Raw genomic sequence first — 13,862 nt, 5'->3', positions numbered from 1 at the left:
GGGCTAGAACTTTCCAAATATTTACAATTGGAATACTGCCTTTGGCACATCTCAAATCTGTCCTGGAAAATTTGCTAGGAATATAGATTTGCATATGTGTGAGAGTACGTCGTGCTTTCCAAATGATGGAAACAAGCCCTGCTGTGCTCTCTGGAAAAGAAATGAAAGAGCAGATGATTTGTGACCAGTTGGGGAACAAGTTTCCTGAAAGGAAGAAACCAACTCTGCTGGAGAACTGTGCGAGTCCTTTGACTCCTCCTATACTGGAAAATTTTCAAACTAATAAGTTGGAGAGAAAACCATCAGTGCTATACAATGCCCACTCAGGGCTAGAAATGTTTAAAAAGATGCACCGAGTTTCTTCAGTGTGCGAGAACCAATTGAGACATAAAGCTAACAGAAACTTCAGCAAAATAGTCCAGGGATGTGGGAACTCGTGTTTTCAAGCTTTAAGATAAACCATGGTTGGAATAAACAGAAGCCTGAGCAGCAACTTTTTAAATAGAAAGAAGAGAAGGGACTATGGATTTCTAAATTTCACTTCGCCCCCATGGTTACGAAAAGTCCCATATAAACATTTATTGTATTTTCCATGTTTTTAATCAGGACTGCATTACGGTATTGTCTCATGAATAGATCCTCTGGAAATTAGCTCAATACATTGGGATTGAGAGAGTAATCATTTTGTGTTTGCTTCCAAATAAAAAATAATATATTTTAAAAAATACACAAAAGAAACACAGTAAGCTCTCCAAAAGTAGAATGAAAGAGATGACATATTTATAGATGTAAAAAGATGAAATAGACAACAAGGTACAACAGAGAGGATCAACAAAGGGAACAGTCGGTGGTCTGAAAAATAATAATAATAGTAACAATAAACCAAAACTCATCTGGTGATACTGAGCAGCAGCAGCAGAGAAGCGAGAAGGTGCTGGAGATAATTCTATGGAGGACAAAGGGGACGTAGCCACAGATCCCGCAGAAGTTCAAAGGATAATCAGAATAGTATGAAAACCCTTGCACCAAGTGGATAAATTCCCAGAAAAGTACAATTACTAAAACTTACACAAGAGGAAAAGCCTAAACAGTTCTAAAATAATGAAATGAATTAAACTGATAGTTTAAAATATTCCCCCAAGTGCAGATCATTTTCAAATAATTGAATTCTTCCACAGAATGAGAAAGCACTCCCAAACTAGCTCCAGGAGACTAGTAAAACCTTGACACAAATCTAAACCAGGGACGTTGAAGAACGGAAAATTATGAGCCAATAAGTATAAAACCGCTCCCTTTCGAATAAGCCAAGCCCCAGGAACATGAAGATGATAACGCAGCCTGAGAAAGCCAAGGATCTCCCCAGAATGTCAGGGTAGTTCAGCACCAGGAGACTGACAGGTCATTTATCAAATTAACAGAATACAGAAAGGTAGGATCATTTCAATAAATGCAAATTCATTTGAAAAATTCATCATCTATAATAACGCAAATGTGTTAAAAATAAGAAATGGAGCTTCTTTAGGTAACAAGCGTATCTAGCAAAAGCTCCAGCCAACATTTTTAACAGTGAAACTCATCTTTTTAAACCAGGAACTAGACAAACAAACACCTTCTGTGTCTACTTCTAATCCAATTGCACCAAAGTTCCTGGCCTTGCAGTAAGATGTGAAAAGGATAAAAGAAAAACAACTGAAAAGGAAGAAATAGAAAATCATGATTTGCAGATGGTATGATTGCCTGTGGGGGGGAACCAAAGAATCTATAGATACATTTGGAAGAAAATTTTTACAGTCAGATTTATTTAGAAAAGCCAGCTGCAGCAAGTCATGGTGGCACTGGCCTATAATCCCAGTAGCTCTGGAGGCTGAGGCAGGAAGATCACAAATTCAAAGCCAGCCTCAGCAACTTGGAAAGGCCCTATCTCAAAATAAAAACTAAACAAATAAAAAGGTCTGGGGATGTGGCTCAGTGGCTAAACGCCCCTGGGTTCAATCCAGGGTACAAAAAAAAAAAAAAAAAAGAGAGAGAGAGAGAAGAAGAAGAAGAAGAAAGAAAAGTCAACTGCAACAGCAAAAATAGAGTTAAAAAATTCTCTTAACAACAACAAAACAATGATAAATCTATCAAAAGGGGGCTGGGGTTGTGGCTCAGGGGTAGAGCACTTGCCGTGCATGCATGAGGCACTAGGTTTGATCCCAGCACCACATAAAAATAAACAAAATAAAGGTATTGTGTCCATCTACAACTGAAAAAAAAATTTTTAAAGATAAATATTTTTTAAAAATCTATCAGAGGATATACTATGTACGGGTAAAATTGTACAACCCTAGAAGATTCTTAGAAGATTAAAACCTTTGAGAAAAAATATCTGTTTTATTTACAAAATAAATAAGAAAAGTATTTACATGTTAAATTTTCTGCAAATCCATAGATTGAATACATTTCAAGGAAAATTTTAGCAAGTTTTCAAAACTGTGGTAAAATAAACATATGGAAGCATTTGTCATGTTAATCATTTTGGTGGATCCTTCATTCCTTTCTAGGACTTCATCACTCTAAACTGAAACCTGGATCCATTAAGCAATGGCTATACATCTCTCTTAGCCCCTATAATCAATTTTCTATCTTTGTTAATTTGAGTACTCTGGGTACTTCATACATGTTTTATTCGGCTTTTTTGCTGCTGTGACTAACAGACCCAACCAGAACAATTGTAGAGGAGGAAAAGTTCATTAGGGGCTCACAGTTTCAGGGGTCTGAATCCATAGGCAGCTGTCTCAATTCCTCATGGCAGAAGGGTGTGGTGGAGGGAAGCAGCTCACATGATAATCAGAAAGTGGCGGGTGGTGGGGGCGGGGGGGAGATTCCACTTGCCAGATACAAAATATATACCCAAAGGCACACTCCAATACTCCCTCCTCCAGCTACACCCTACTACATTCAGGTACCACTTAGTTCATCCTGTCAGGGCATTCACTCACTGATTGGGTTAAGGCTCCCATAACACAACCATTTCTCCTCTAAACTTTGCTTTGTCTCACACATGAGCTTCTGGGGGACACCTTACATCCAATCATAATAATATACATTCAGTCTTACAACACTGCCTTTAGTATACAAGACTGTTGTTTTCTTTTGGAGGAATTTGACAAACTGATATCAATACCTATAGGGAAATACAAAATTCTAAATACGTAATTTATATATATGTGTGTGTGTGTGTGTGTGTGTGTGTACCTATAGGGAAATACATAATTCTAAATTGTGTTTCAGATATAATAATGGAGTAATATTTTATCATAAAGACAGGGTAATTATAACCTGTTTGTTGTGTCAAAAATATACAATCTCTCTAGGAACAAAATAACCCCCAAATGGACTCCCACATGTGTATGGAAATTTGACAAATGCCAAAGTGAGTATTGCCAATAACTAGGTCAAGATGGTTAGTTTATTAAATGGCACTGGAACAACAAACAACTCCAAAAATTGAGAAAAAAATGGAATTAGATCCCTTCCTCAAAGCATATGCAAAATTTTCCAATGAATTCAGGAATTAAACATGAAATGTGAAACTCTCAAAACAAAAAAATTCATATTTCATGACAATAAAGACAGTGTTGAATATCAAAGAAAAGGGTGAATTATAATTTAAGAATTTATAATCTTAACTTAAATTGTTATAATTCAGGAATTTGCATTCATCCAAAGATACCACAAAGAAAGTATAAGAAAAGCCACTAACTGGGAAAAGATAGTTGTAGCATCTATAATGACATAGAAAAAAGAACCCCTCAGAATCATTAAGATGAGACATACACACACAAAATAGAAAAAAAAAATTGGGCAAAAACATGAAGAGGCATTTCATCAAAGAAGAAAAACATAAGGAAAATGAAGAGGGGAAAACACGGTATGCCTTAGAAGTAATAAGGAAAATGCGATTTAAAATCCTGATAGGAGATCATTTTTTATGTTGCATTGAGAAAACTTAGGAAATCTGTTAAGAAAATCAAGTGCTGGGGAGGATCGGCTGTGGCTCTACAGAATGTGTGCTTCTGGTAAGAGGGTAGACTTGTAAAACCACTTTGAAAAATACCTTGTCACTGTCTAGTAAAGTTGAAGATTGGCATATTCCACAATAACAAGCCCACTTCTGGGTGATATCTACCCTAGAGGAATGTTTTTCAAACAACAGGTTGCAAATCACTGATGGGCCATGAAATCCATTTAAAAGATTGCTATCCAATGTTCTAAAAAATAAAATTTAAAAATACCAGACAGTATCATGAGTAGCAGGACAGGTCGGCACTGTTTCCTGGAAAGTTTGCTTCAGTTGTCTGGGGTGGAGTGCTCTGGGTGTTGTGATGATTGAAATGCATTTTTGACTCTAGATCATGTCAACTACGTTTGAAAGCCCTGTACAAACTCTTGTGGGTTTCCCAGAAAACATGAGCAAGATTTTTTGTAACAACTTTGTGCAAAATATAAAAATGTTGCAAACACCTATAGGGTCTGCAAATACTGGAGATTAGAATGGATTAGCCAATTATGGTGTATGTATGTGTGTATATATATATATATATATATATATATATATATGATGGACTATTTTGTGATGTTATGACAATTCTTGGCCACATATAACAACTTGGGTAAACCATAGAAACAAAATATTGAGCGAAAACAGGAAGTCCCTGATATAGCATATATTATGCCTTATCTTCAGAACTTACAGACAATGCTAAGATAAAAAAACTGATAAATATGATGAAAACATCCTGAAACCATGTATCCTGCGTGTAGCATCAAATTCCAGCTCTGCCATTCATTAGCCATGCAACCATGAGCAAATACTTAACCTCCGTGCCTCAGTTTCCTCATTGATGAAATGGAAATAAAAACCTACTTAATGTGGCTTGAGGGTTAAAAGGAGCAGTGGGTGTATGAGGAGAAAGAAGGTGCATGAGGAGAAAGAAGAAAATCAGCATTGTCTGAATTCTTACATTGGTCAGAGGTTGCAGAAGCATTCAATTTACATATTCACATTTTTGTGTACATTAGATGGTAAAAAATTTCACACCAGAGTAAGTTGAGCATGTCAAGATTTTGCAAACTTAGGTTGGATAATAAGATATTGAAGGCAGGTGACAAGGACACCCTGAGCGATACACATACCTGGTCCTCAGCTTGTCACTCACAGACGCCACCCAGCTCCACAGCAGGCCAGAGAGTGGATGGTCTTGTTGCTGTTTGGTGTACTGAGCCAGCAGTTCCCGGGCCACCACCTGTGCAGAGTTCAGTCCTCATCAGCCATGCTCAGAAAGGTAGAGAGGCCAGAGCACCTGTAAATATTGCCGCTGGATAAAGCAGACTCCCTATGAGCAACTCCTTGGAAGGAATCAAGAGAAAGACCCCTCCCTTCCAGGGACCTCCAGTGCCCATGGCAAATGCCTCGTGTTTAAATGCCGCAGTCTGGCTGGGCACAATTCAGGAGCCACTTGTCAAAAGAAACGAACTTTATTTTTAGAACCACACACACCAAACCACACAGCTCCTCAGGAAAAACCTTCAGAGCCCAACTGCCGCCACCGGCTTCCCACAAGCCTCTCAACCTCCCCCACTCCTCCTGCTCTTGAGGACTATTGGCTGGGTCACGTGGGCGGAACCAAAATAAGTCCCCCAATGAGCAGCTCCGTGGTCTAAAAGGGCGGGGAAACAGCCCAATGAGCATCACCGCAGAGGAGCCAATCAGTTGGCAGCTAGAAGTTTGCTGGGGCCACTGTGAGCCAATCATCAGCTGGCAGCTGGAAGTTTGTATCCCCAGCAAACTTCCAGCTGCGGCTCTCAACATTTACCCACCACTCCGATTCCCCCCACAGCTGACTTCTAACTAGCTAGGCCTCCTGCCTGCCTCAGCCTCAACATTGGTCCTGGAACCGAATACTTTCACTGACATGTCCGATGAAAGCTGCCTGCCTTCTGCAGATCAGATGGCCAGTCTGTTCTCTTCTTTGCCTTTGACATTCTCTGATTAATTAGGCCTTTAGAGAATAGTATTAAACTGTCCAAATTAAGCCATCTATACCACCCCCCCCCCCGCCCCGTCAGCAGCTTTAAAGATACAATTCGGGCCTAAAATACTGCATGGTTTTTGTTCAAAGATGTCTATGGCTCACTCACTGACAGACTGACGCAAGTGAGGCTACCTTGACCCAGCTGCCTGCAACCAGCCTCCCCAAGAGTAAGCCCAGCCCAAACTGCTGGTGTACAGAACTATGCGCTAACAAACTGTTGTCTCAAAGTACTAAGTTTGGGGTGATTTATTAACTAATCAATAGAGTGCTAGTTCGTTCTCTTTTGGTTATTATTTTTAGAATTCCCTTATTCACTGTATAAATGGTTTTATAGAAATTATATAAAATTTTATATATGCTATCATTTAATAGTATATCATGTGGTATTTTGGGTTTGCATTGCTATATAGGATTCTACTTAGCTGTTTAATAGCTATATAGTGTTCTTTGTTTGAATAAATCATGCTAATTAAACATTTCCCATTCAGTAAGACACTTAGGTTCTTTCCAATTTTACACTGTCAATAACCTTGACATCAATATATCCAGATAAGTAGCAGGCTAGTGAGAGCCCAGGGCCTGACGCAGTGACACGGAGGCTGTCAGGCTCTCTAGTCCCAGGGCCATGGAAGGATTAACTCCCCTCCCCATGAAGATACAGGTGTTTCTGGCCATTCTCTCCTTTCCCATTTCCATGGAAACCTGCAACGTTCCCTGCTGCCAAGGGTCCTTAGGCCTGGGCTTCAGTCCCCATTTGAGGTTGCCTTGGTAATCCTGTGTGTGGAGGCAGGCACGGGAATGTCTTACCGTGATTTTTCTTTTTGCTTTATTATAAATTATTTCTCTTTGATTTCTTTGAAGTATTGCCTCGAATTCTGAAAATTATGTCTCTAGAGGGATTTTATGATCCATGATTTTATTTCAGGATAGTAAAGGGAGTGTTACTAGGTATCTCTGGTAATGCATTAGATCCCATGGGATTGCACGTCACTGAATACGCATCAAAGAATAAGAACATTTTTTATGGTTGTTGCTATACAAAATAAGTGTGAAAATCAAACACTGCCAACAGTGGGGAAAGTAGGAAAAGGAATGAACTTTAACTAGGGCTGAAATTAACGTGATATGGCAGTCAAGTTCAGCTTCACTAATTTCTCACCAGGATTGACATGTCCACTTCTTTATTCCTGCTAATCTATTAGGTGTATAATGCTCCAACCCTTCTCTCTCTATTAAAAAAACCTCCATAAAAGCAACCTTATTCCAAGCATTGAGCAATGACTTTCTCTGATTTCCATCCTCCATAGTTTTCTCTCATTCCATTTTTCTTGGTAGCAATTGCTGCTACCTGAGGACACAGCACCACTTCTTTGCTGGTGTGTGGTCTACCTGCCACCCAGAAGCTAAGCACTGGGAGGGTCAAGTGTCCCTCCTTGTATCCCCAGACAGGCACCACAGAGTTGGGAGCTGAGGAGTCCTCTTCCTGTTTTCAGAATCTCATCTGGTACATTCCATCCCTTAAAATCTCCCTCATGGTCATTTCCACCTTTCTGATTTAAGCAACTTAAACTGGGAAAATTAGCTCACTCCAATTAGTATTAAAATTAGAATGACATAACAATCAAGTTCAGGTGCTAATTTGAGAGAAGCTGGGTCCTGGCCTACATGACAAGATAACCCATTGGGGGTGTTTGCTTCTTTTTTAGGTCATGAGACAAGCCAACATGATTTTTAAGAGGAGGTGTTTTCTGCTGTCGAGGCCCCATCATGAAAGGTAAGTGACTGAAACCATCAGTTACCATGAGGTCTAGGTTGCCATCTCTAGACCCAGGACTTAGACAAACTACCAGGAGGAGGCAAAAATAGATCAGGGAGCATCTAGACAGAGCTTGCAATGGGAAGAGGCATTTGTTTTTATCTTTTAGATGTATTACTGAATATAGCATTATAGCATACTGGTTATACACACACATATGACACATATGTATGTGTATATATATATATACACACACACACATACATACAAACACATGTGTGTGTACGTTAACTTTCTATTTTAAATTATCAGACTTACCAGAAGTTGCAAAATTAAAATATTACAAAGACATCCTCTCTAGCCACCACCACCTAGATTCCACCAAAAATAATCTCCTATATAACAAAAGTGATTGTCAAAACCAGGAAACTCACTAACATTTTTATTCATGGGAATTTTAGTTGTAGTCAATATTTCATGAGTTAAAATGAACCTCAGAGTAAGTCCTTTTTAAAAATGAAACGTTAGTTTTTTTGCAGTGATTACATCCTCCGCTAAGGCTGGGATCTAGGGCATGCCAGACTTCCTTGAGACGATCTGGGATGTGCTTTCTCTCCTGGGGGATGCCTCTGCAGCTGTTTCTATGGTTTTCTGGTCCCGAATTCTTCATTTTCTGGTATACCTGCTCAGAAGCTCTTTCTTTTCTTTTAAGTTTTATTTATTTATTTATTTATAGTTATAGGTTGTCACATTATCTTTATTTATTTTTATGTGGTGCTGAGGATCGAACCCATGCTTTACGCATGGTAGGTGAGTGCTCTACCTCTGAGTCACAACCTCAGCCTGATGGAGCCCTTTCCTTAAGAGAACTAGAGGTCACCTGAGCAACGAGAACAGCCACCACCTTCTCTTTAAAGGAAGGCCCCATCTGCAGGAGAAATCAAGTTCATCTGTAGCTGACATTTGGAAGCGATGAGTGTGGCAACTGTGCAGAATGATGACATCAGAAGCCTACGTTCATAATCAACGTCATATGCATCATGCAGCACGGACTGTGTAACACCAATAAAAGTGGTTTTAAGTCAAATCACTTTTCAAGACATCTAGGAGGCAACCAGCATTTCTATACACTAAGTATTCCCCTGCTTTATGCCAGGTACAGTGAGACTTGGATTAAGAAGTCCAACAAGGGCTGGGCAGGGTGGTGCACACCTGTAATCTCAGCAGCTGGGGAGGCTGAGACAGGAAGATTGCAAGTTCAAAGGCAGCCTCAGAAAAAGCAAGGCACTAAGCAACTGTGAGACCCTGTCTCTAAATAAAACACAAAACAGGGCTGGGGATGTGGCTCAGTGGTCAAGTGCCCCTGAGTTCAATCCCCAGTATCCCCCCCAAAAAAAAGTCTAACAAGGAGAGTTTGTTTCCAAGGCTGAAGCAGGGCCAGCTACATAATTGAGGATCCCATACAAAATTAAAATGGGGAGCCTTTTGTCAAAAAATGATTGAGCATTTCAGACAGTAAGGGCAGAGCAGTCAACTGAGCAGGGCCTGAGCCACAGCACGAGGCCGGCCCTGTCCTGGAGGCTCCAGTGAGATTGCCACAGTAAACACAGGACACCCTAGTAATATTTGGGCAGCCAAATATTGCACAGGACATACACTAACAAATTATTTGTTGTTTACCTGAAATATGAATGTCTTAGGGTGTCTATATTTTTATTTGCTGTATCTGGAACAATGCAAGGCAGGCCAGGGGCCACCCAGGGATGCAAAGATCAAAAAAAGACCAAGAGGCATGATTCTCCAGCACCCAATTTAGTGTTCACTTCTCTTAGATGCTGGGTATCCCAAGGTAACAGTTCATAGAAGAGAATATTTAATAATTCCCTAGCAAGAAGAGACAAGAGAGGGGGTGAGGAAGAAGAGGAAGAGGAAGGGGGAGGGGGAGGAGGGAGAGAAAAGAGCCCAGGAGAAGAGAAAGAAAGACTACTTTAACTTATAAACCAGCATATATGATGCTCCGAGTAATCGCTGGGCCTTAAACATAGATTTCATTTTTAAACAAAGGAAAAAAAATGTTTAGGCCCAGAAAAATTTATACATAGTTCAATTGAATTTAAGAGTGGTTAGTTTTTTGTTGCTATTTTTAGTCAAATCTGGACCCAATTTAACTTATCTTTTCAATTTTTATTCCCAATTGGACAATGAAAGTGTTTTCTTTTGGGGTTTCCTTCCTTTGTTTTGCTACATTTATGAAGCACATACTGTGTATAGGCATTCTGAGCATGTACTAAGGCTGAGCTGTGTTCCAACTCTTTTTAGATGGAATAACTAATTTAACCCTGTGACAACTTTGGGGAGCTAATAGAGTCACCCTGTGGCCCACAAGAGACAGCTCAGGGCTAGAAGTTAAGCAGGATCTGCACAGCCAAGAAGTGGAAGGGCTGGGACTTAAACCCAGAGTCCATGCTCTTAATAATCCTACACCTAAACAGCACCTACTATATGCCAGGCTCGGCACTGGGCACTGGGGTATGAAGAGAAGGCAGGGACAGACAGCGGCTGGGCAGACAGGCAGGAACAGAGAGCTCCACATGTTCGTGCCATGGTAACAGGTAAAGCCAAAGCACAGTGGGCACAGTGGGTCAGCTCTGCACCTGAGCAGGGGCAGCGATGGGGAGGACCTGCCTTCAGGGCTGACCTTGAAAGGCACAAAGGCTGACACAGAGGGCGGGAGGCTACCAGATGGGCCACCTCTGCTGTTTCTTTTTATTTTTTTTTTCCTGTCATGAACGAAGTTTTTGGGAACACCACACCATGGGGCCTGCTCATTTCACTGGGTCATGGCTGCTTTCCTGCTGCGGGGCAGACTTGAGTGGTTGTAAGGAGCCCATGGCTAGCACCCACGAAGCTCTCCCCCCACCCATATTTTATTGGTGCATTGTAGTTGTGTGTGAGGGTGGGGTTTGATGACCCTTGTTAGTTATAGCTTTTGACCTGCAGAATCTGTACACACCACAAAGTGATTGTGGTTTCATGTCTCTAGGTCTGGAGGGGAGACTGGTAGCAGCAGACCATGGGGACAGACGTTCTTCCAGCTCCTTGTCCCTTCCTTGGGTCTCTCCTCCCCTCTGTTCCCCATCCACACACCTGGACCGCATTCAGCAGTCCTCCTGCCACAGCCGGGCTCTCTCCCTCAGCACGGCCGCGTAGCACTTGGCTCCCCTGCTTAGAACTTGACCCGGCTAGTTCATGGGGCACAGGGGCTTGAGCTGTGTTCGGTGTGGAGGAAAGAACTAGTAATCTAGTGCCACAAACAGCCTTAATTGTGCCCCTACTATGTGCTAAGCATGCTATGGGAGTGATTATGATACAGGGGTCCACTTTATGCTTGGAATATAGCCCTCGCTGCTCTGGCACTGCGACTTATTTTTAAAATGGACACGTTTCTTTCTCTTCTTCTCTCTCTCCCTCCCTCCCTATCTTTCACTCCCTGATTTCAGAAAAAAAAAAAAAGGATTACCTTTCTTTTCCCTCCTAGGCAGAGTGATCTGTCCTTGAGCACACACCCATCACAGGAACAGAAGTAATTCAGGGATGGCACCAGAAATCTCAGAAATGACTCTCTCCCAAATTAACAAGTGAATTACACTCCAACAGAAAACACTGGAATGTAGCCTCGACTCACCTCTTTTAAAGCCCCCTGCTCCCCCTGATGGAAGGGCAGAATCATAGCCTCTGGGGCAGGAGCACCCTATGGTTCTCCTTTGCTAGCAAAGCAAAAAAAGTTCTTTGCCTTTTTCTTAAAACTGCATCCGTAACTGATGCCAATCCAGTAATGAAGACAGGTTTTGAGAAAAAGGAAAAGAAGGTTTATTGATTTGCCAGCAAAGGAGATTCTGCCCATCAGCAGGAACAGGGGCTTTTACAGAGGTGATTCAGAGAAAATACGATTAGGGAGGAGAAGATCAGGGAAATGAAGATCAGGGAGGAGAATTTTAGAGAAAAGAATATCAGAGAAGATCAGGGAGGAGATCAGGAAGGAAAAGTTTAGGGAAAAGAAGATCAGAGAGGAGGTTTGGGAAAAAGAAAAAAAGTATAAGTTTCAAAGCCATAGGCATATAGTCAAAGTATCAAGTGAACCCCTGTCACATGTCCTTGTTATTAGAGTGGCATCAGGAACAAGGGGCAAACTTTTGGTAATAATTACTATAACCCTGTGAGGCGCAATGATGCCCCCATCTTGCAGGTGCAGGCTGTTGCCCTCAGAGGCTAGTCTTGCCTGGGACTTCAAGGTTAGTCAGTGTGGGTGACCCCACGTCCTTCCTCCAGCGCCTCTGTAGCCTCCTGGAGGGACCAGCCTGGGGACCGCCAGTTATTAGAAGCAATCCCCCATGAGTGCTCTGGACCTGAGGAAGGATGGAAACTTGTGAGCCCACTCGTGGTCCTTGCCTCTCCCCAGGGGGCACCAAACCCTCCACAGGTTTCTAGGGCCAAGTTGTCCAGAGTAGGAACACTGAGAAGAGTTAGCAGTCGGTAAAGGGCATGTACCTACTGGGTGCGAGACTCATCCCTCCCCACAGACGAGTTTTGTTTGATCTCCAGGCTCCCCCCGGACCCTTAGCTATTTCCCATTAAAAATAGTGTGCTCGTCTTCTCTTGGAAAAATGGAAATTCTGGGAATCTGAACCCATTTCCCTCAAGGCAGCTGCTGGTGGAGCTGGAGGGGGTGAGGACCCTCTGTTTGTTCAGGTACCCTCCATTCTCTGAGCCTCCCAGGACTGCGACAGTAATCTAAGGCCCTGCCTAGCCCTGGTGTGGGCCTCTTCCAAAGTCCCATACAGCTGCTAAGAGAAGCCTGGAGTGAGCCCTTGCCCCAGCCCTGCCCCTTGCCATCGCCTACCCTGATGAATGGCCTGAGCCCAGTACAGGGGCTGCTCCAGAGCACAGCTACCCTCCAACCTCCTACCAAAGAAATAGAAAATGTGTGGCACTCACCCAGCCTCCTACACAGTGTAGGCACTGCCCACCCCCCAAAGTCTTCCCCGAAGCCCTGTCTTTCCCCAGAGCTTGCAGCATCTACTCTGAGACACAGACCCAAAAAGCATTCCAGGGTCAGTTCAGCGGAGTTGACCTCTGAAAAGAAGCTTGGGCCTGAAGGACAGATGGGCCATCGAGCTTGACTGGGGTCACTGAGCTTCACTGGTGTCACCATGGAGGGCCATGGAGGACCACAGGTGTTCTGGTGGTTTTATCCATGTTACTGGGACATTACACACTGACAACAGGTCCCCACTGAACTCCCAAGACTGATGTGCGCAGGTGGTTTCCCAACCCCCACCCTACCCCCCCCTCCCCTGCTCCTTCCCGCCCCACTCTCCCTCACTTCCAGCAAGTTCCCTGGGGTACATGAAGTGTCAGTCCCCTCCTGACTCTCATGCCCTGGCCACGATCACAACAGCATCCAACTGCTCAGGGCAGTTGGAAAAGATGTTCCTAGAGCACTTAAAAAAAAAAAGTTATTATTGAAAAGAAAAAGTAACTAAAATTTTATATCTACAACAAAATAAATAAATGGCAATGAGGAACACATTAAAAAATAAATCCTATGAAGTTTTCTGCAACTTGAGTAACTCAGAAAGCCCTCCCCAAGGAGGAAAACCCTCCCCCATGTTGACTGAAGTTGTTTCAAATTAATGTTACTTAAACATGTTCAAATACAAAACCAGATATAAACACCTTGTGTTTATAACTCTTGTTCAACTATAAACTATGAAATTAAATACAAGTGAAACTACAAACCAAGTGAGATTCAGATTAACAGTCCTAATAGCGGATGGCAGGCTGCCCCCACTCCAGGCCCAGCCAGCTCTGTGCGGGTCCCTGGGGTGGTGCTGGCTCTGTGCTGGGGACAGGACTCCCTCCACCACTTCTCTCCGTGGCCTTGCCACCCACCCTCCAGCAGCACATCCTACCATCCAGTGCCCTTCACTGGGCACACTTTTTTATGGTTCTACAAAATCTACATTTTC

General features: G+C 42.5%; 1 protein-coding gene across 1 annotated transcript in view; it reads right to left on the bottom strand.

Moving 5' to 3' along the window:
• Acoxl (acyl-CoA oxidase like) overlaps positions 1–13,862 on the bottom strand; it is a 326,620-nt gene that overhangs the window by 101,758 nt on the left and 211,000 nt on the right. Inside the window, 1 exon segment of the mRNA XM_046462815.2 lies at positions 5,179–5,288. Coding sequence (XP_046318771.1) covers positions 5,179–5,288 — 110 coding nt within the window.

The sequence above is a fragment of the Marmota monax genome, unplaced genomic scaffold, assembly GCF_021218885.2.
Source record: "Marmota monax isolate L192 unplaced genomic scaffold, Marmota_monax_Labrador192_F-V1.1 WCK01_AAM20220418_F8-fsc00245, whole genome shotgun sequence".
Taxonomy (NCBI): domain Eukaryota; kingdom Metazoa; phylum Chordata; class Mammalia; order Rodentia; family Sciuridae; genus Marmota; species Marmota monax.
This window is presented reverse-complemented; position numbering and strand designations above follow the sequence as displayed.